General features: G+C 37.3%; 1 protein-coding gene across 1 annotated transcript in view; it reads left to right on the top strand.

The window, feature by feature from the left end:
- The window catches only part of LOC306639687 (olfactory receptor 5AU1-like), a gene marked incomplete at both ends in the record, with an annotated part of 28,314 nt that overhangs the window by 5,726 nt on the left and 130 nt on the right, over positions 1-22,458 (top strand). Inside the window, 1 exon segment of the mRNA XM_079103465.1 lies at positions 21,631-22,458. Within this exon segment, the coding sequence (XP_078959591.1) occupies positions 21,631-22,458 (828 nt within the window).

The raw sequence follows: 22,458 nt of genomic DNA, 5'->3' as shown, positions 1-22,458 counted from the left end.
TCATCAAACTTCATAGTTAAACACTATGAAAGCAAACCATATGATACATTTTCTTTCTTTTTACCAAGACTTCCCATAAAGAAAGAATTTTTTAAAAAAAAATCTAAGAGTATGGTGGAGAAAATCACATACTGTAAAATTTTAGACAACTCAGTTCTGTTATATAAAGTTGTTTATCTTATCATCATGTCTGTTAAAAAATGTTCTTTATCTTATCTATCATGCCACCAATGTCTCAGGGATCATCACCCTGATTTCTCTGATCTGTGCTCATTCTTGGCTCTACACATCCAGGTAATTTTTTTACAGGAGAACTCTATTCTTCTGTGTCTGCTCCCCCAATCCTGATGACCTGCATCTCTGAAGACAAAAGCATCTCCTTTGCTGGCTGCCTGGCTCAATTCTTCTCTGCTGGACTGGCCTATAGTGAATGTTACCTGTTGACCTCCATGGCTTACGACCACTATGTGGCCATCTCCAACCCCTTACATTATTCCCAGGTATAGCCATTATGTCCCCATGTTCAAGGGTGTCTTCGTGTTGTGGTAACTCGAGAATCACCACCAGTGAGGCATTCACTCTAAGCTTGTGAGGCAGCAATAGCACAGCTGTCTTCTGGCATCTGTCCCCGTTTCACCATTCCTACTTCTTCATCACCACAATCATCTTGCATATCTGCTCCACTGGGGGCACCCCAGGGCATTCTCCACATGTGGGTCTCACCTGCCAACTGTCACCTGTGTTGTGGTTTATTCCTATTCATTTACTTCCTACCATCTCTTTGCTGTGACCTGGGACAGTGGGAAGAAGTCGTGCTGTGTTTGGAGTTGTGGGGATTCCAGCGTGGAACCTTTTGATGTGTAGTGTAAGAAATAAAGATGCCACAGAAGCACTGATGAAAATGTTAAGTAGCACAACATTTTCCTTCATAAAACCATTCATGAAGAATGGCTTTAACAAACAAATTATATCCATGTCATTGTTATAAGCCTTTAAAATAGGTAAAAATTGTTTTGTGATGCAGAAAACTGAGTCTCATTCTTTCTTAAGTTTACATCAATGTATTTGATTGTTTATTTTAAAATGCTTTTTACTAGTGCATTATAGTTATACATAATAGGGAGGTTCATTTTGACACAGTCATACGTGCATGGAGTATAATGACTCCAAATCAGTACCCGAACTTCCTCTTTCCCTACCCTCCTCCCCATGCCTGCTCCCCCTCCTCTGGTTCACTGGTCTTCCTTCTTTTTATTATTAACTTTATTCATTGGTACTTTGAAAATATACATTAAGATAGAATTCACTGTGGTTATTTATACAAGTACACGGCATAATTTTATCAATTTCATTTCATATTTCCTTTTTTTTCCTGTCTCTCTTCCCACTGCCTCAATCTCCTTCCTCTACCCCATTGATCTTCCCTCCGTTTTGATGGAATCTACCCACTCTTCTTTCTCCTTTTACTTTGTTCTAGCTTTTGCGTAGGAGAGAAAACACTTCACCCTTGGCTTTCTGAGTATTTCACTTAACATGATGCCCTCCATTTTCACCATTTATCAGCAAATTCCACGATGTCATTTTTCTTTATGACTGAATAAAACTCCATTGTGTATATGTACCACATATTCTTCATCCATTACTCAATTGATTGCTGATTCCATAACTTGACTAGTGTGATTTGTGCTGCTATAAACATCAGTGTGCTTATTTCACTAAGGCATGCTGATTTGGGATCTATTGGATAAAAAATAAGGAGAGGGATAACTGGGTTGTATGGTTGTCCATTTCTATTGAAAAATCTCTCTACCGCTTTCCAAAGTGGTTGCACAAATTTGCAGTTCCACCAACAATGTATGAATGTAACTTTCCCTCCCACATTCTCACCAGTATATATTTATTTAGTTTTTAAAATATTTTTTTTTATTTTTACAGGCACATTTTGATTCATTGTACACAAATGGGGTACAACTTTTTATTTCTATGGTTGTGCATAATGTAGATTCATGCCATTCATGCAATCATACATATATATATAGGGTAATACTGTCTGTTTCATGCTACTGTTTTTACATCCCCACCCCCTCCCACCCCTTTTTCCTCTACATCATCCAAATCTCCTTCATTCTTCTCTTCCCCCCGCAACCCCCCATCGTTATATATTGTCATGCACTTATCAGAGAAAACATTTTATTTGTACTCATGGGGATTATCATTCTTATGGAGTGACATGACATCTAATCTAGATTTATTTTGGATTTCCCTGATTGATAGAGATGTTGTTCATGATTTTCTTATGTTTGTTTGCCAATTGTATTTTTGCGTTTGAGAAATGTCTGTTATTGAACATATTTACTGATTAGAATTTATTTTTGGTTGTTAAGCATTTCAGTTATTTATATATTCTGAATATTAATCCCCTGTAGAATGAGTAGCTGGCAAAGATTTTCTCCATTATAAGGCTCTTTATTCACACTCTTGTTTCTATTGTTATGAAGAAGTTTTTAATTTGAAGCCATCCCATTTTTTGATTTTTTTGTTTTATTTCTTGAGATTTAGGAGTCTTGTTAAGCAAGCGAATCCTTATGCCAATATGTTGGAGTGAAGTTGAACTTTTATATATTTTTAGCAGTTGCAAATTTTGATCTCGTTCCTAGGTCATTGATTCACTTTGATTTGACTTGTTGCAGAGTAAGAGATAGGGATGTAGTTTCATTCTTCTATACACAGATATCCAGTTTTCACAGTACTATTTTTTTAAAAGGCTGTCTTTTCTCCAGTGTTTGTTTCTGGCACCTTTGTCAAGTATGGGATGACTAAGACTCTGTGGGTTTGTCTCTGTGTCTTCTATTCCGTTAGTCTTCATGCCTATTTTGATGTCAATACCTTGCTGTTTTTGTTACTATAGCTCTGTACTATAATTTAAGATCAGGTATTGTGATGCTTCCAGTTTCGCTCCTCTTGTTCAGAATTGCTTTGGTTATTCCAAGTCCTTTATTTTTTAAAATAAATTTTACAGATTTTTTTTTCTAACTCTGTGAAGAACGTCACTGGGCTTCTTTTTTTCCATTTTTTTTTTTTTTTGTTTGTTTGTTTTGTTCTTACAGACTCCATTTTGATTCATTGTACACAAATGGGGTACAACTTTTCATTTTTGTGGTTGTACACAATGTAGATTCACACCATTCATGTAATCATACATATACATGATGTCTGTCTCATTCTACTATCTTTCTGTTCCCCACCCCTCCCACCCCATTTTCCTATACACCATCCAAATTTCCTTCATTCTTCTCTTCCCCCGCTGCCCCTGCTTGTTATATATGGTCACTGGTTTTGATGGAAATTGCACAGAAGATATATGATGCTCTTGGTTATATGACCATTTTGACAATATCAAGTCTTTCTATTCAAGAACATGGTAGGTTCCTATGGACTTACTTTTTTTTTTATCATATTCTGTAGTTTGCATCGTAGAGTTATTTTACCTGCTTGATTGGATTTATTCCTCAGCTTATTTCTTTGAAGTTATTATAAATGGGAGAGTTTTCCTGATTTCTTTCTCAGAAAATTAATTATTGCAGCATAGGAAAGCTATAGATTTATATTGATCTTGTATCTTTCTACATTGCTGAATTAATTTTTCAGTTCTATGAGCCTTATGGCAGAGTTCTTTTTTGGGGGGGGTTTGTTTGTTTTTGTTGGATTTTTTTTTCTTTGTTGGAAGACTTTAATTGTAATGGCTCTTGTAGAGAGCTTCATTCATTAGGGAGCATTGTGGTTTGTTTTTTAATTCTTCTGTGTCTAGTGCATCTATATTTTTGGCAGTGCTGATTTAGTGGTCATGAATTCTTTTAGTTCATCCTATCATGGAAAGTTTTTATTTCTTCTCCAACTCTGAATGGTAGCTTTTCTAGATATAACAATCTTATCAAGCAATTGTATTCTTGGAATATCTCATCCTATGTCCCCCTTGATTTTAGGGTCTGAGTCGAAGAATCTGAAGTGAACCTTATTTATTTGACTCTAAATGTGACCTGATGTTTTTTTCTTGACTATTTTAGCATTCATTCCTTATTATTTTTATTATGTATTCTGAATGTAATGTGTCAGAGAACTTCTTCTTTGATTTTGTCCATTTGGTGTTCTATAAGCATTCTGGATGTGGATGTCCTTTTCATTTCTAAGATTTGGGAAAGTTTTTCCTATTATTTTACTGAAAAGATTCTCTTGTTAAAATTTTTATTTTGATTCATTATGCACAAATGGGGTACGACTTTCATTTCTCTGGTTGTACACTAAATAGTGTCATACCTTTTGTGTAATCTACATGTACCTAGGGTAATGATGTTTGTCTCATTCTATTATCTTTTCTTGCCCCATCCCCACCCCACGCCTCATTTTCCTCTATAAAATCCATCCTTCCCCCATTCTTGCCTAGACCCCTCCAATATGTATCATCATCCACTTATCAGAGAAATCATTCGACCTTTGGTTTTTGGGGATTGGTTTATTTCACTTAGCATGATATTCTCCAACTCCATTATCCATTTAAGTGCAAATGCCATAATTCTATTCTTCCTTATGGCTGAATAACAAAATCTTCATAATGTCGACTTAGGACCAGACTTCCTTAATATGATGCCCAAAGCACAAGAAATAAAAGCAGGAATCAATAAATGAGATGGATTCAAACTAAAAATATTTTTCTCAGCAAAGGAAACAACAATGTGAAGAGAGAACCTACAGAGTGGAATAAAAATCTTTGCCACATGCAATTTAAATAAAGCACTAATCTCCAGAATTTATTTTAAAAAACTCAAAAAACTTTACATCAAGAATACAAATGACCCAATCAATAAATGGGCTAAGGAAATGAGCAGACACTTCACAGAAGAAGATCTGCAATCAACAGATATATGAAAAGTGTTCAACATCTTTACTAATAAGAGAAATGCAAATCAAAACTATCCTAAGATTTTATCTCACCCCAATTAAAATGGCTATTATCAAGAATACAAGCAACAGTAGGTATTGGTGAGGATGTGGGGAAAAAGGTACACTCATACATTGCTGGTGGGGTTGCAAATTAGTGCAGCCACTCTGGAAAGCAGTTTGGAGATTCCTCAGAAAACTTGGAATGGACCCACCATTTGACCCAGCTATCCCACTTCTTGGCTTATACCCAATGGACTTAAAATCAGCATACGACAACAACACAGCCACATCAACGTTTATAGCAACTCAATTAACAATAGCTAGGTTGTGGAACCAATCTAAATGCCCTTCAAAAAATGAATGAATAAAGAAACTGTGGTTGATATACACAGTGAGAAGATTCTTAATGTCTTTAGTCTAGAACTCCATGTTCTCTATCCAAATGATCCTCAAATTTGGTCTCTTGATGTCCTAGGATTCTTATATATTCTAATCATGATCTATTTTTTTTTCTTTTATTACACACTGAGTTTTCAAGTGTATACACTCTGTCCTCAAGGCCTGATGCTGTGTATTTGAGGCCTGATGTTCCATTTTATATGTAATCTAATCTGTTGGTGATACTTTCAAGTAAATTTTTTATTTGATTCTTGAGTTTTTCAGATGTCTAATTGATTCAGTATCTCCATTTTTTTATTAAAATGATTCTTCACTTCCTACATTTGCTCTCTTAATTCATTCCTTAAGTCTTCTTTTGGCTCATTGAACATTTTTAATATCAGTTTTTTAACATTCTTTCTCTGGAATTTTAACTTTTTCCATTTCTGTGGGTTCCTTTGATGGGAGATTGTAAATTTTGAATGGGAGACATGTGTACCTGTTTCCTTTTGATCTTAAATGTCTTGTACTTGTACATCTATGCATATGTATTTCTCTTCCTTTTTTGTATACATCACCTTTCTTGTGTAGTGCTGTTTTTGTTTATGTATGAATGGATGTCTAGGAGTGGGGCCTGAAATTCCCCTCTAATGGTTCCTACTTGGAGCACACTCATAGGTTTTGAGCTTTTGTGTTTCATATTGCTTATACTGGAGTATTGTTGGATCTCAAGTTGGGCTAGTTTGTGAGTGAAGTGAGGATTCCTCTCAGTTGGCTGAATTATGAGTGTAGTTCAGCAGTATTAACTGTACCCCATGAACTTGTAGTGTCCCAATCATTTCCTAGCCTCTCTTAGAAAAGGGTGGCATAGAGAACAGCAGTAAAATTAGTATCAATATACAACCTTAAATAAATGTCCAGTACATACTATGACATCATTGCCATATTAAGAGAAATGGCAGGGTCAGTATTTAACATCAACACCAACAATAAGCAGCTGTGAACTAGATCTAACATCAAACAGCAGGCATCAACTATATTGTACACTGTATTATTGAATACAAGAAAATGAATGGTCGTTGGTAGAAATCAAGGAGGAGTGAGTTTTAGGATGCTGTTGTAGACTAAGCCAAGAATGATTTTTTGGCCATTGTAATAAATTTGATTTTTACTTTTTAAATTTGGAGTTTTACAGAGTTTAAACAAAACAATGATGCTACCTGATCCCTTCCTTGGATTTTAAGTATGATAGTGGATGTTCTACTGAAATAAACTAGGAGGAACAAAGGAAGAGACCAGTTAGCAGCTATTTTGATATTTTTTTGTAAAAAATGCTGGTGGTTTAGAGCAGGGTGGTAACAGTGTAGGTGGTTAGAAAGGCCAAGCTCAGGACAGGTGAGGACACAGGATATCCAGGATTACTGAAAAACAGATTGGGGACCAAGAGATTAGATTGAGTCTCAATTTTTGTCTTGACAAACAGAACATCACAATTTCAGTAACTGACGCAGGGGATGAGCAGATTATTTTTTGAAGTTAATGAGAAAAGATATGCTACGAAATAATAGAAAAAATTGAGGAGTCTTCATTTTCCTACAAATTCATCAATTAAATTATGTCCTCTCTGACTACCATCAACCACACTTGAAAGGTAAGAACATGATATCTAGAGGTGCAGGTCTTAGGTTTGCAAACTAGTTATAATGCTTGCTTTGCTTAGCTCAAAGGTAAATTTTTATAACATTGAAATGCATAGTAACCATCTGTTTTAACTCTCTTCCTCTGCTTTAATAATTAGGCAGGGAATCAAAAGACTACTGGGTCAATGGTCCAACAGTCATTTTAAAAGCATTTATTAAAAAATCATGTACTCAGAAAATGAGTGCTATGTTCAAGTGGGTTTCTTTGTGATCTGGGAGCTTCAGCAGATGAACTTCAAGAATTCATGATCTCTCAGTGACTTCACATTAAAAATTGGTTTCTTCCTAACATATAACAGTAGCAGTATCAAAAAATGCCTCAACTGACCAGTCTCACCTGAGTTAAGTCTCTGCCTCCCTTCCTTCTCCATGTCAGAATGGCTCCAAAACAGGTTAGAATTAATCTTACTTAAAGTCATGTTCAAAAAATAGATTTTTTGTTATATAGATTACTGTGATCTCAAAGTAAATAGGGTATATAATAAAAAAAACTTCAGTACAGGTTTCGGTAAATTGTAAAAGGTATTTAGGATTGTAAAAAAGTTTTTAAAAAGTAAAACGTGTATGTAATAGAGTTGATAAATATATGGCTCTTTGTAGAGGCTAAATAGACACCAAAGATACATTAGTGTTAATTTTATATTTTCCTTATAAAACTTTATAACTGTTTCCTGTCAGTGCTTTGTAGATATACTACTTCTAAAGAATTAATTTGAGACAATAAGTCATCAACTATAGGACAGATAGGATATAATGCTGATTTCCACTACTGATACTGACCCCAATTAAAGAAAAGGGGTAATGGTAAAAATAGATACTGAAGTTATAACTTGTTTGAACTGTAGATAAGACAACAAAGGTTGGTTTTGACCAAATTGATCTTAAACACCAGGCAGGAGAGTATAGCCAAAGCAAAGTTCTACATGAACATTTAAAAGGAAAAACAATTTTTTTTTATGTAACAAGATGTATACTGTGTCAGCCCTTCCACAAGTACGTAAAGTTAGAAACTATTAGAATGGCGATTATCAAGAATACGAGCAACAACAGGTGTTGGCGAGGATGTGGGGAGAAAGGTACACTCATACATTGCTGGTGGGACTGCAAATTAGTGCAGCCACTCTGGAAAGCAGTGTGGAGATTCCTTAGAAAACTTGGAATGGACCCTCCATTTGACCCAGCTATCCCACTCCTTGGCCTATACCCAAAGGACTTAAAATCAGCATACTACAGAGACACAGCCACATCAATGTTCATAGCTGCTCAATTCACAATAGCCAGACTGTGGAACCAACCTAGATGCCCTTCAATTGATGAGTGGATAAAGAAGCTGTGGTATATATATACAATGGAATATTACTCAGCCATAAAGAATGATAAAATTATGGCATTTGCAGGCAAATGGATGAAATTGGAGAATATCATGCTAAGTGAGATAAGTCAATCTCAAAAAGCCAAAGGAAGAATGATATTGCTAATAAGTGGATGATGACACAAAATGGGGGGAGGGAAGGGTTAGTGTTAGGGTTAGAGTTAGGGTTAGGGAGGGGGGCAAGTATGGAGGAAGGAAGCTCTGTATAGAAGGAAAAGAGGGGTGGGAGGGGTGGGGGGAAGGGAAAAAAAAAAAGAAACTATAAAGAAAGGGTCTTATGTGAGACTGCCTAATAAGGATCACAAAGGACTCTAGAGTCATAGGTTTGTCCTCAGTCAATTGGAGACTGACCTCATAGACCTACAAATCTTCTTTATCTCCTACATTGATGGACTCCTGTTTTTCACTGGTATGATGATAAGTTACTATCTTCATGGTTTTCAAAGAATGGCTAAAATACTAATTGCTTTTGTGCACTGGCAAATGCCACTGGTCAGGTGGATGAGGTGACATGCACTATGAATGTTAGTCAACTTGTTTCACCACATACCCCAGTTCATGCCCAGGGGACCCTTGTATATCATGGCCATAGTGACTGATATTAAATCAACATAATTTTCCTCCATTCATCTGGGCCAATTTGGCTGCTTGTACAGGTAAGGGTCCAAAATACCAGAGACAGAAACAAGTGTTGTGCCTCATAATCACTATCACTTTCTGGGAGGACTGGAGGATCACTTGGGTACCACAAAGATTAGATTAGACCACTTCTTACTCAGCTTTTCGGGGGCAATGACTTGCTCCCAGAAATAATGATCTTTTCTAGTATTAATTTAGTTCAACTATCCATTTTTTCTTGCCACCATTTGTAAGTATAGAATTATATAATGCTTGGTTCATGAACTATTATGACACTGACTTCTGTTTATGACTTCTGTTTATTTTCTATCCTTTATGCAACTGTTCTGATGATCTTCCCAACATACTATCTAATATCAGTCAATCTTGTCTTTTTTAAAAGTATTTTTGGTACTTTATTTTTGCAGGATTGAAGCAGGAATATATATATATATATATAATTATATATTATATATATATAATTGTATTTAATTATACAATTTAATTATAATTGTATATAATTATATATATTATATATATATATATAATATATATAATTGAGTTTAAGCTGAGTAGTTATTCTAATTTAAACTACCTCAGGGAATATGAAGAGAGTCCCAAGTGTGGTCCCATGACTACACACTTACACAGAGGGTGAAGGAGTCTCCTGGGAGAGCACTTGTCCTTGGGGAAAGGGAATTTAATTGATTTAATTGTGTAGATTTGCTGCAAGGGCAAGGATGCAGTGATGGTTTTTAGAGTGTTTATGTCATTAAGGTTGTTTTTATTTGGAATCCTAAAGGATTTGTATTCAAGTTGTGGGATGAAAGGAATGAAAAATACTGTGTCAGACAAAATTTATCTTTGAGTTTTTGTAAAGTCTTATCCTCTGAATTGTGATTGAAAAAGATTGTTCCACCACCAATGCAGTATTAAAGGGCATCTAATCATTTAGACACCATGTGCTCATCCACCCAAGCAGGATCAGAAGGAGGGAGGACTATCATAAAGTAGAAGAGTAGCACAGAGCATCTGGGATTGCTAAGGACCACACAAGCAATGAGGGAAGTTGGCAATGCCCAGAGAAGTGTCAAGGAACAGGGCCCAGAAGACACTTCTGAGAAATACACAAACAGGGACCAAGGATTGTTACACTGGCTGTATTTTCTACATATGAGTAAATTTTCCATGATGGAGGAAAGCCTGAAAACAGTGTGAAGAAATGAAAGCTCATTTGTTTTTCCTTATGTTAACACAAATTGACTTGGAAAAAGTACATTTTGTTGTTACTTCATAGTGACAGTATTATATAAATCACCTTCTGATCATCCTTACCTCAGATCACTATGGAAACTTGGTTCAAACTCCTTTGTAGGATCGTAAATTACATTTTTTTCTTTATAATAGCCATTTCTTCTTCTCCTCACCTTTAGAAATGGTGTAGATCCTCAGAACTCTGTGCTTTCACCATGGAAAACCTCCACTTCTACCCTTTCTTGTTGGTTGCTTGCATGCTGTTTTTTATGGTTACATGATATTTCACCTGCTACATTCTTCCTCATGCCACCAAGTAAAGTGGAGTCAGTCTAGAATATTTGGTGTCCCCGTATGCATTCATAAGACAAGGTGAATGACTTTCTGCCCTGGGAACCAAATAAAACCCAGACCTAGTATGATGGTGTAATGCCCAAATTGACGAGTCCCCCAAAGACCACCAGGGACCCAGAGTCCGATGCAAGCGCAAAAGGACCAGTTTATTTAAGCAGCTTCTCGGGGACTCGACACAGACCAGCTTAGCAGTCAATGCCGAGTACCCCGAGCACAAATTTACAAGCTGTTTTATACACTTCAGACAAAGGGATTCAGTTTCTCTTTTACAATTGGAGGGTGTTGTGTCCTTGTTTGCATATCAGGATATGTTTTGGCTGCCAAGTTTTAGTCATCATAATAACCACTGGTCTATATGAGGTCAGCTGTGAGGTCAGCTTGACCACAGTCAGGGGATCCCCCATTACCCCTAGCAACAGCCTAAATTAGCTGCCAAGGTCATCCTCTTATCTAGCTAGACTGACTTCAACTCATCTGCAGCTTTTTGTTTTTAACCCTTTTATAGCATCAGCAGCTCTGGCACCTTTTTAAGTTAAGTCATTGGGGCCTTTAATTCCTCCCTTGTCTTGTGCGTAGGGGTAAATCTTTATCCCTATCAATGAAAGCGAGTATACAGAAGGAAATAAGCAACCATTAGAATACCTAAAGACTATGGACCATCGGGAACATCAGGGATGGCAGAATACTGGGCCCAGAGGACCATTAGCTCTACAGCACTTATTTTGTCTTTAATACACCAGAATGATTAACATAAAAACAGCATTGTTCATTAAGTGTTACACATAATCTACCCTGTTGAAGGAAAAGTAAGTTTAGGCCTTCTGTGGTTGCAATGGGATTATAAGTAATAGGAAGGATATTGATAGAAGCTAATGTATTAGTAGAGGTTATCTCCAGGGGCAAAGGAGTAGGGAGAAAAGGGGGAGTTGGGGCGGGGGCAGCTGGTAACATATAATATAGCATATATATATTTTTTTGCAGTGCTGGGGATTGACTAATATAGCATATTAAGCAGGTTTCATTTAAAGGTGATAATACAGACTTCTCCCAGGAGGCAGAAGGGGGCTATGGTTGATGTTCTAAAGTCCCAAGAAGTGAGCGCACCCTACATCTTTTATAGGTTAAAGTCTCTTTTGTTCTCCAATTATTCCCCCTCTTGTCTTGTGGGAGCCAGCAGGGACTCCAACTTCCAGAGTTAGAAGGCTTTCATGGCCTCCATTTCCTCAATTTGACTGATTCCCTATTTCTACACTAACTGCCTGTCCCCAATTCTGGCTTTCTTTTCCCCTTTTGCTTTAGGAACTCCTTACTGCATAAGGACAGGGGGCAATGACTGCTCTGGCTGCTTCGAGCAGGAAGCGGGCAGCATGGTGCAAGCAGTTTGGTGTTCTCTTTTAAAAACTGGATCAATCAAGGGGTCCAAGGTAGAAGTTTGACTGGGGAAGAGCAGGTTGTAAAGGCATCTGGGGGTGGGTGCTTCTATGAGAGAAGAACAGAAAGACATGAGTACTGAAATGAGATTAGTACAAGATAAATGTTGCAGAATCTGGAACATGTCATGAGTATCATGAAGATGACAGAAGTCAATAACCCCTCACCGGGAGGTGGAAGAACTGAGAAATTGTTCCCATAATAAGGCCTAACAAAGGTCAGAGAGGACAAGGCATTTGTGTGGGAACCTCAACACTGTCCAGGTTTATCAGGAATGTAAACACAACATTTAACCTTTAATGTCATTGATGTCCCCAGAAAATATAGCTAAACTACTTAATGTCATCTGATTTTTGTAAAACATCCTTTTATTGGTATAACCTGTGTTTAGTGGAGATCTCTATATTTCTAGATAATCATACTAGCAAACATACATTAACCCTACCTGTGTAGCTTAGGAAGATCTGTAGGCCTTAAACTGACTAAGAATTTCTGACTCTAGCAGTTTCTCTTGATAGTTATCAGGCACAGTAGCCTAAGAATCTCTCTTTTGTAGCTTCCAATCTTTCTTCTAGTGGGCTAACACAAGTGTATTTCTTAAGCTGCATTTAACCATTATTTCTTTAATGCCCAAGCATGGCTATATTTTGGTTTTAACTATTTTGCTAGGTGTTTAAGATCAAGCTGGTCATATTGATTTGACTTCTGTCTGTTAAGAGTCAGCCGAGTTTCCACAGGGCTCACGCGTAGAGAACTTAAGAGCAGCTTCTTAGCTCCATTAGTGCCGTTCATTAGGCAGGGTGAGGTGGCTTCCCTTGGAAGCATCAGGGATGTCTCCCTTTTCCAATGACCCTCCTCTGCAGCAGGTACACTGATTGACTTTTCATCCTCCAGTGGTCTCATCAATCTCCCTGATTGGGAGGTTGTGTGACCCAGAGTTGCAAAGCTCCTTAGAGAAGTTCTCTTGTTTCCTGTATTCAGGTTGACTGAGGGCAAGACCCAAATACTGGTTTTTCTTGGCCTCCGTATTTAATCTCAATCTCTAAGTTTGAACTTAACTATCCAGCAAGCCAGTCTCACCAGTCATAAAGTAAGAGTACTGGGCTTTAACATCAATGTCTATAACTTACAGTTATTTACCCTTTTATTTAAGTACCACCACATATTATCTGTTTTGTAGGTGATGTAGGTGATGTCTTATTATCACAAGTTACCTAGGTTGTATGTTCTGGAAGCAGCTATCTCTGCAAAACAGTAACAGGCGATAGTTTTACAAAATGAAATTAGCAAGAGTAAAATCATATTAAGCTTGTATAATAGCTGTCTTAAATTTTGACTGAGTTCTACATTATATTCCCTGTTTGAGATCACAGTAATTTTATATCAAGAACCAGTCCTTTGACTATAACTTTAAATAAGCTGAAGCCTGGCTTATTTTGGAGCCACTCTAACATGCCCTAAGGTGGGAGGCAGAGCCTTATCTGAGGTAAGGCTTGGCTCTTTACAAATCTTAAGTGTTCTAATTCTGATGTTGATCTTTCTTTCTTAAATGTTAGTTTAGGAAGTTTACATATATTAATTACTGAGTCTATATGAACATTAGTTAACACAATCTAACATTATATCCAAAACAGGAATCGAAGAAAGACTGAGAGAGCTTTTAACGTTTTTGCATGTGTGGCAAAATGCTTTCATGTTTCACGATATGAACCTTTAAACAAATCAGGCTCTCACTAACTTTTAGAAATACATTTACATTTAAAAATTTTATCTTAGTGTAAAAAGTAACAAATTTTACATATATCTATTGATAACATGTCCTATACCAGAACATTAAACAATAGAAATAAATTCCCAATAAAATTTACTCTTTAAGTTTAAAATTACCATTACAGACAAGTTTAGTCTGGAGAATAGCAGCTTCATAAATTTCCTGCTTTAAAGATTTGTAAACCTGGAAAATATGAACACATTTAATATACAAAGAGTGACCATTTCACAATTACCTTGATATCTTTATATTAACCAAATTTAGTTTTAAAAGAAAAATTCAGACCCTGTAATGTAGTACAATACTTTGGCAGTTGTTTAAAGTACAATACTTGGCAGTTGTTTAACCATAATTGTATAAACCTCAATTTTCAAGACTAATTGTCCTAAAGAATGAAACTTAACAGACATAATGTTAAGAGTAAATTATTGTTTCTAAGAAATCATTGTCATTTTAACATATAGATTAAACTTTGGTTTATATCAGTACATTAGTACTTGACTTTAGGAAAAACCTTAAACAGCTTTAACTGATTGTTTCACATACATATAACCAACTTAGTTACACACAACCTTGTTACTTACACAGACTTTCTTAGCACTTCCTTTGACCCTCATATATTTCATCACATAAGCACTTTCTTACCCAGAAACATTTCCTTTTTCCTTCTACTAAATGTATTTCCATTCCCAGAACCTTTTATTTTCTCTTTCCTATCTGTTGACCTTTTTTTGTCCACATTCTGAAACAACTTTTATGAAATTTCTGAATTTAGATAAATTACTCCATTTTAATAAGATAAAATACTTTGTTATTTATAATACTCTAATTGAAACACAGTGAAAGGGGAGGTGGTAACTCTAAATCCAAATCTAAGAGCTTCTGGGAGCTTTGCAGAATCAGAGGGGGAGGAGGAGGAAGCGGTAAGGGAGCAGATGGAGCACTCACCCTCCAGGTTGGGGTTTTACCTGTTAGAATATAATTCTTAGTAACCTTGTTTTTAGTAATGACACAAAGCAATTTTAAATTTAATTTAAAATTAAATTAAATTTTAATTTACCGACCTATGAAAACACCAATAATGTTTAATGGAATTTAAGGAATTAAGAGTACTCAATGTTATTTAACAATTAGCATTTTAACTTTGCAAATTAATCAGATGTCTCTAACAAACACATTTGAGTAATCCCATACAGGTTAACTCTAATTTACTTATCTTATTGTAAAAAAACCAAGATCTTAGTCAAGAGGGTAGACTGACCACCAGATCCTTCCAAGTTAAAATATAAAGTACCTGATGGGGTGGCTTCCGGCTGCTTAAAAACTCGGTCCTGCTGCCTGCAGGGGGAGGATTGTTGGCCCTGTCTCGGGGAGTCTCTCCCCCACGACTGCAGATCCCGAGGGCTGGCCCCCTCTGGAATTGATTGGTGGAACTGCGGGAGGGGGGTTTAGGGGGCGGAGGAGGCTGCTGGTGGCGGTAAGGGTCTAGGAACATAAGGGGGAGGGGGGAAGATGTCTTCCTCTGGAGTGCCTCCTTGGAAAATTTCAGGCTTAGGAGCAGAAGGGGTTCTGATGGAAGGGTCTGTCTTGGTGACTTCCAGGACCCTAACCTGTTTAGTAAGAAAGATTTAAGCCAGGGAGGAGGGTTTTCAATGAGGTCCCTCCAAACCACATGTAAGGCACTTGGTTCAAGTGACCCATGCGGGGTTTAAAAATGATGTCTTCAGTGGCCTTGACGATGGTCAGGTCGAAGGTGCCTTCTGGAGGCCACCTGACATTGAAAGTTGACCATTCTGTCCTGCAAAAGGTAATGAGTTTAGACATTTCAACCACAAGAGAAAGGTTACATACTCTGGTTTCCACATCCTTATCATGAGATATTAAGTCCAACGGAGAAGAGGCTGACTGTCCCATAGCGTCCGTCCCGGTCACACACACACAGATTCTAATAAACAAAGACAACAGAGGACACTTCGAACACAGGCAGCAAACTTGCCTCTCTTAGACGTAAGAATGAATGAAAACCAAAATGACGGCTTGGGGCCGCCATGCAGGAGTGCCCCGCCATATGACAGAAAAGACCGGAGTTGAGGCTCCACGTCCTCACTCAAACAGATGTGAGGCCCTCGGTCCTCACTGGTGGGGACTGGAACGTCTTCCAGTTCCCTGTGACCATGGTTTTCCAGCACGTCCGCTCTAACCCTTTAGGGTCACACAGATTACAGATCACAGTTGGGTGCCCAGGAAACGAAAGGAAAGGAATACACATAAAACACTTACTGACTGGTAGAGGATCCTCCGGGCTAGGGTCCATGGGGTCTAGGATCCCGGACGAGCCCCCAGATATAATGCCCAAGTTGACAAGTTCCCCAAAGACCACCAGGGAGCCAGAGTCCGACTCAAGCACAGAAGGACCAGTTTATTCAAGCAGCTGCTCGGACACTCGACACAGACCAGCTTAGCAGTCAATGCCAAGTACCCCAAGAACAAATTTACAAGCTGTTTTATACACTTCAGACAAAGGGACTCAATTTCTCAATTGGAGGGTTTGTGTCCTTGTTTGCATATCAGGATACTTTTGGCTGCCAAGTTTTAGTCGTCATAGTAACCACTGGTCTATATGAGGTCAGCTTGACCACAGTCGGGGATCCCCCGTGACCCCTAGCAACAGCCTAAATTAGCTGCCAAGTTCATCATGTTATCTAGCTAGACTGACTTCAGCTCATCTGCAGCTTTTCATTTTTAACCCCTTTTTAGCATCAGCAGCTTTGGCAACATTTTAGGTTAACTCATTGGGGCCTTACAATGGGAATTACTTGTTTTTTTTTGTTGTTGTTGTTTTTTTTGTTTGTTTGTTTGTTGCTGTTTTAGTAACTCTTCATTTTTTTGTCAATTATGTTTCAAACTTGGTATTGATAGTTTATCGTACTTTCACTGAAAGGGATCAATAAAGCAAACAAACACTGGAAGTTGAGATTTAACCAAAATCGTGCAAATATATCTCTTCTGAATTGCTGGAGATAAAGTCACGTTTTGAGTATTTCAGTGCTTCATTTATTGCAAAATTCATTAATCAAATGAAACTGAAAGAAATTAATCTTCTCAAAGTAGCCTAAATAAAATGAATCATTATTAGACATTGATCAATTCATGAGTCCCTTATACAGAAGATGTATTTGAAGGATGGAGTTTCTTGCGCATCTCAGTCTTGGTTGTGGGAACTGAGAACTATTTCTTACTCTGGAGAGCGGGCAAGAGTTTGTTAGGGTAAAGGAAATGGCTGACTATCTACATATACTTGATGCAGCAATTCACATTCATTATTCTGTCTCTAGATTCACCTGAGTCATTAGAAATGAAAATGCTTAGGTACAGAGAGAATTAGTGAAATAGGCAAAGTCTCATAATCTTGATTCCACAGACCTAGGATTCCAAGCTCAAAACAGGCCTGTTCTCTCATCCTTCCCCTTGCGTCTCTTCCACTTAGCTCCCTGGATATTTCCCAGGTAGCCTAAGGTCTCATGTGTAGACAGCCCCCATAAAGAGCAGGCCCAGAGGTACAGTGAAACTGCAATTTTGAGCACTCTGTCAATTCTTCCCAAGGGAGCTTCTCAGGGGAGACAAAGGTGGTTGCATAATGGTGGTTAGGAACTTGGAACTCGAAATTCATTCTCCTCTGGGTTCACATATCCCGAGGGTAGAGAAGAGAAATTTGAAGGGGATGTGATTTCCTTAATTTCAGAGGGGAAGAGTGAGAAGATTTCAATGAGGAAACCTAAGGGACAAAGTCCCCAGAGACCAAAGAACAAGAAATATATCCTTCTTCAACGTTAGGATGTGTACTCTGGAGTCTCTTCCTAAGACTCTGTAACTGGAAATAACTGAATTGCAGCTGCACTGCAGAGATAAACTTTATATTTTGAAAGGTACTTTAACCTGATATAATTATTTGGGGTATTTATATTTACAAAGAAGTGAAAATTAAAGAATAGACTCCACCACTGCTGAATGCAAAGTAGTTTCAGGTTTTTCGACATATGTAATGCACAGTCTGTAAGTCCATTTTCTTTTCCTCCTGGTTACTTTGGGACCTTAAGGGTGAGCATCTTCTCCAAGAAGGACTCATGTGTTTGTTTCTTTGTTTGTTTTCTTTTAGTGAATTTAGGCATAGAAGAGGAACAAGCAAAGAAATAAAATAACAGTCAAGCAGTTTCAAAAGGTAAGCAAAGATATTAAGAGTCCTAATCATTTAACTTATTCATCTTGAGAAAAATTCATTATGCTGATCATTTTCTTAGTCATCGTTTGGCCCAAAGTTCCTAAAGCACTGAGTGTCTCAGAAAGTATGCTTAATAATGTTACATCCATTTTTATTGATAAGAGATTTGTAGGTCGTTAGGATAAATATGAGCAGGAGCAAATAGTATAATGGATATGGATTTTTACCCACTAGAAATATCTCAGAAAATCTTATTTTCAGAAAATCTTAGAAATGTAAAACCCAGAGTAATTCTCTGTGGGCTAGAAGATTGGTTAAAAATCTCAACAGCATGAGGGAAAATATCACAGACAAATAAGAAATATATTTGTCAGAATTATGAGCAGATGGAAGCATGTAATTCACACCATGAATGTAAAACAAATCATATTTTGCTAATAATGCATATTAATAAACGTGAGTTCTAAGAAAGACAATTTTTAGCAAATATATTTATAATTTCTCACCAGAAGATGTGACTTTTTAATGTGATTAAGTGTATTTTGGTCTATTGTTGACACTGAAAATTACACCATCAAGTATCTTACAACAATTATAAATGATCTCTAATATTAAGGACCTGAGATTTACACTGGCTAAGTATAAATTTAGTCTCCATTAGTCTAACTTCATGATTCTCCACAAGTTAATCTTTCACACTTTACTTTCCATTCTGTAAAAGGAGAAAACAACATTGCCTGTTCTACAGAATTTAAATAAAATAATACAAGAAAAATAGCACAAGAAATCATCAAACAAAAACCTTTAACAAGTTTAATACTAGTTATTTGCAGCCATCATTACTTTATTAGTATGGCTAAGACATTTTAAGTATTTTATTTTTTTACTATTTTTGTTAGATTTATATCCTCACAGAAACTTCCTGTTTGGGGAATAAAAGGGGGGAAAAATCTGATTTTTTTGGTTTGTTTGTTTTGTTTTTGATTTAATTCTGGAGGTGCTGCTCTTGAAGTTCAAATACCAAGATCAGTCCAAGGACCAGTATAATTCCAGCAGCTTGTCAGTCTTTGGCAAGAGCATTGAGAGTTCAAAACCAGCCTTAGCAACAGAGAGGCACCAAGTAACTCAGGGAGGCCCTCTCTAAATAAAATACAAAAAAAAAAAAAAAAAATACAGAGCCGGGGATGTGGCTCAGTGGCTGACGACTCCTTAGTTTAATCCCCACTACCCAAAAAATAAAAAAATAAAAAAGATCACTCCAAGGAAGAACATCTGGTCTGGACATTGCTGCCAAAGAAATTCAGAAATAAGCAACGTAATGTTGACAAAGAACAAATATTTTACCTTATTTCATTTTTGGTGTTGAGGATAGAACCTAGGGTCTTGTGTATGCTATGCAAGTTCTCCATTTTTGAAATGCATCCCCAGACCCAAAGCAAATATGTTGGCATTAAGAGACCTGTGTGGCCGCTCAGGATTCACTCCTGAGTAGCCGAGAACTCCTTAACTTGCTGACCTCATTTAAACAGACCATCTGTCTTAATACTTTGGGATATTACTTACCTCTTTCACTGATTTGTGGTCAAGGTCAGTTAAAATAAAAGGTGCAAGGACACTGAAAATGTTACCCTGTGGAAAGACGAGGTTTTGTGTGGCTCATCCTATTGAGCACATCTCAGTGGAAAATAGGTTGAGTAAAGCATCAGGAGCCACTTCTTGTATGGCCGTCTCCACACTTGGGGTGTCAGCTTCTGCCCGCTCTTTCCCCCACCTGGGTTCCGAGAACTCTTTGTCTCCAATATGAGAAAAGTATTGAGTATTATTGGGCCCATGTATTAATTTTAGACAGTAGTAACCAGTCTCTTTCTCTAGCTGATATATGATTTAGTACTTCATCTTACTTTCTGAGCCATATCTTGTATAACTCTCCTGGCACAGTTATATCTATTGTTTAAAACTCTGAGGTCATTAAAGAGGCGCAGGTTTGATTCAAAGAACTGCAGAAAAGTTTCATCAATAGACATTATCCAAAATTATACTTAGAAGATCTATGCTGGATTTTGCTGTTAAGCTTTTATTTTTGTCCAATATCTGGTTTCATTATAATTTGCAAGAAATCAGTCTAATTTCCATTAGAATAACCTGGTGTCTGATTATTCCCCAAATTTAATATAGTGACCAGAAAGTTTTGTGTATGACTTCTGGAGTTTTCTAATTCTGCTGGCTTGTTAAAATTACTTTTAATTAAATTCATTTTAACTAATAGATAAAAACAAAAGAATATGCATATTAATTGGGTATCATGCTAAGGATTTGGTTCAGTGGTAGAGTACTTGCCTAGTATGTATGAGGCCCCTGGGTTCAATTGCCAGCACCACACACACACACACACACACACACACACACACACAAAAGATTGTTTAATTTGATATCATGACATTTTCAAATGATCCTATTTTATAATGCTTAAATCAAGTTAAACGCATCTAGCTCTTCAAACATGTACTTTAATATGATTAAAATATTGTACTTTAATATGATTAAAATATTGTTTTCTATATTTTTGAGATGTATAATAGCTGATCATTATCTACACTCACCTTACCCTGCCACAGGTTCTGTTAGGATCCTGTGAAATTGATTGTTAGGAGGTTTCCTTGTTTTGGTTACTATAATAATTTTCATTATGGATTTCTATTCATTCTTATAATCTGCTTTTCAAATTACCGAAGTGAATTCTTAAAATCCTAAAATTTTAACTGACTCCTTTTTGATTTGCACATGCTTACTCTGGAAAGTTACGGTGAGATTGGAATCATATTGGCTATATGAGATATCCTTTATTTCTTTATGGCCATACAATTTTAAAGCACCTCCTTCCTTGAGATCAAGCTATTTGCCTTCCTTGTAACCATTGATTAACATTGCTAAATTTCAACATATTTAATTAATTCTCTTTGTAATGAAAAGGAACATTCAGTGTTCTAAATTTATTCTATGCTCTTTCTCCAGAAGTTGTACATAGAGAATGTATCGATTTATCATTAAATTTAATTAAATTACCATAAATAATAAGTACAGTTATCTCTTAAGAGTGCTTAATCAACTGGGCCCATGCCCAGGTACGTGCCTGTAATCCCAGCAGCTCTGGAGGGTGAAGCAGGAATACTGCAAGTTCAATATCAGCCTCACCAACTTAGTGAGGCTCCAAGCAATTTAGGGAAATCTTACCTCAAAATAAAAATAATACAATATGCTAGGGATGTGGTTCAGTGGTTAAGTACCTCTGAATTCCACCCCTGGTGCAAAAAAAAAAAAAAAAAAAGATTGCTTTATCACTAAAAAAATACTTAAAGCCAAAATACAATCATAATTACTGAGTACTAGCTACTTGTCTCAGGGTGGTTAGTAGGCCACACACCTAGTATCAAGATCCAGGATATTTACTTGACAACAGGTAGAACATACTGCTTTACTGTGCTCTTTACTTTCCCCCTCTTCCTTTAGAATCTATATGAGGCACTGAAATACTTTTATAGATCTGTCATGTAGTCATCTGACCAAATGCAGTGTCCCATCTTCTCTCTTATTGCAGTTGAAATGATCATACTCATGAAAGAGATCCAGAGAAGAAATCTAACAGAAGTGAGAGAATTTGTCCTCTTGGGACTCTCAGACAATCCCCACCTGCAAGGTGTCCTCTTTGCATTGTTTCTGTCCATCTACGTGGCAACCATGGTGGGTAATCTGGGCATGATTGCATTGATCAAGATGGATCCTCACCTCCACACCCCCATGTACTTCTTTCTCAGCAGCCTGTCCTTTGTTGATGCCTCTTACTCTTCTTCTGTCACTCCGAAGATGCTGGTGAACCTCGTGTCTGCGGACAAGTCCATTTCTTTTAATGGGTGTGCTGCCCAGTTCTACTTCTTTGGCTCCTTCCTGGGGACTGAGTGCTTCCTGCTGGCCATGATGGCATATGATCGCTATGCAGCCATTTGGAACCCCCTGCTCTACCCAGTTCTCATGTCTGAGAGAATTTGTTTCTCGTTAGTGGGTACTTGCTTCCTTGCAGGTTTTGGAAATGCAGCCATCCACACAGGGATGACTTTCAGGTTGTCCTTTTGTGGCTCTAACAGGATCAACCACTTCTACTGTGACACCCCACCCCTGCTCAAGCTCTCTTGCTCGGACACCCACATCAATGGCATTGTGATCATGGCTTTCTCCAGTTTTAATGTCGTCAGCTGTGTTGTGATTGTTCTCATTTCCTACCTGTGCATCCTCATTGCCATACTGAAGATGCGTTCAGGAGAGGGAAGGCACAAAGCCTTTTCCACCTGTGCCTCCCACCTTGTGGCTGTCACCATTTTCTTTGGGACCATCCTCTTCATGTATTTGCGACCCACATCTAGCTACTCAA

This window comes from Sciurus vulgaris (assembly GCF_902686455.1).
Source record: "Sciurus vulgaris genome assembly, chromosome: 11".
Taxonomy (NCBI): Eukaryota; Metazoa; Chordata; class Mammalia; order Rodentia; family Sciuridae; genus Sciurus; species Sciurus vulgaris.
Note: the sequence above shows the minus strand (reverse complement) of the source record. Positions and strands in the feature narration are given on the sequence as shown.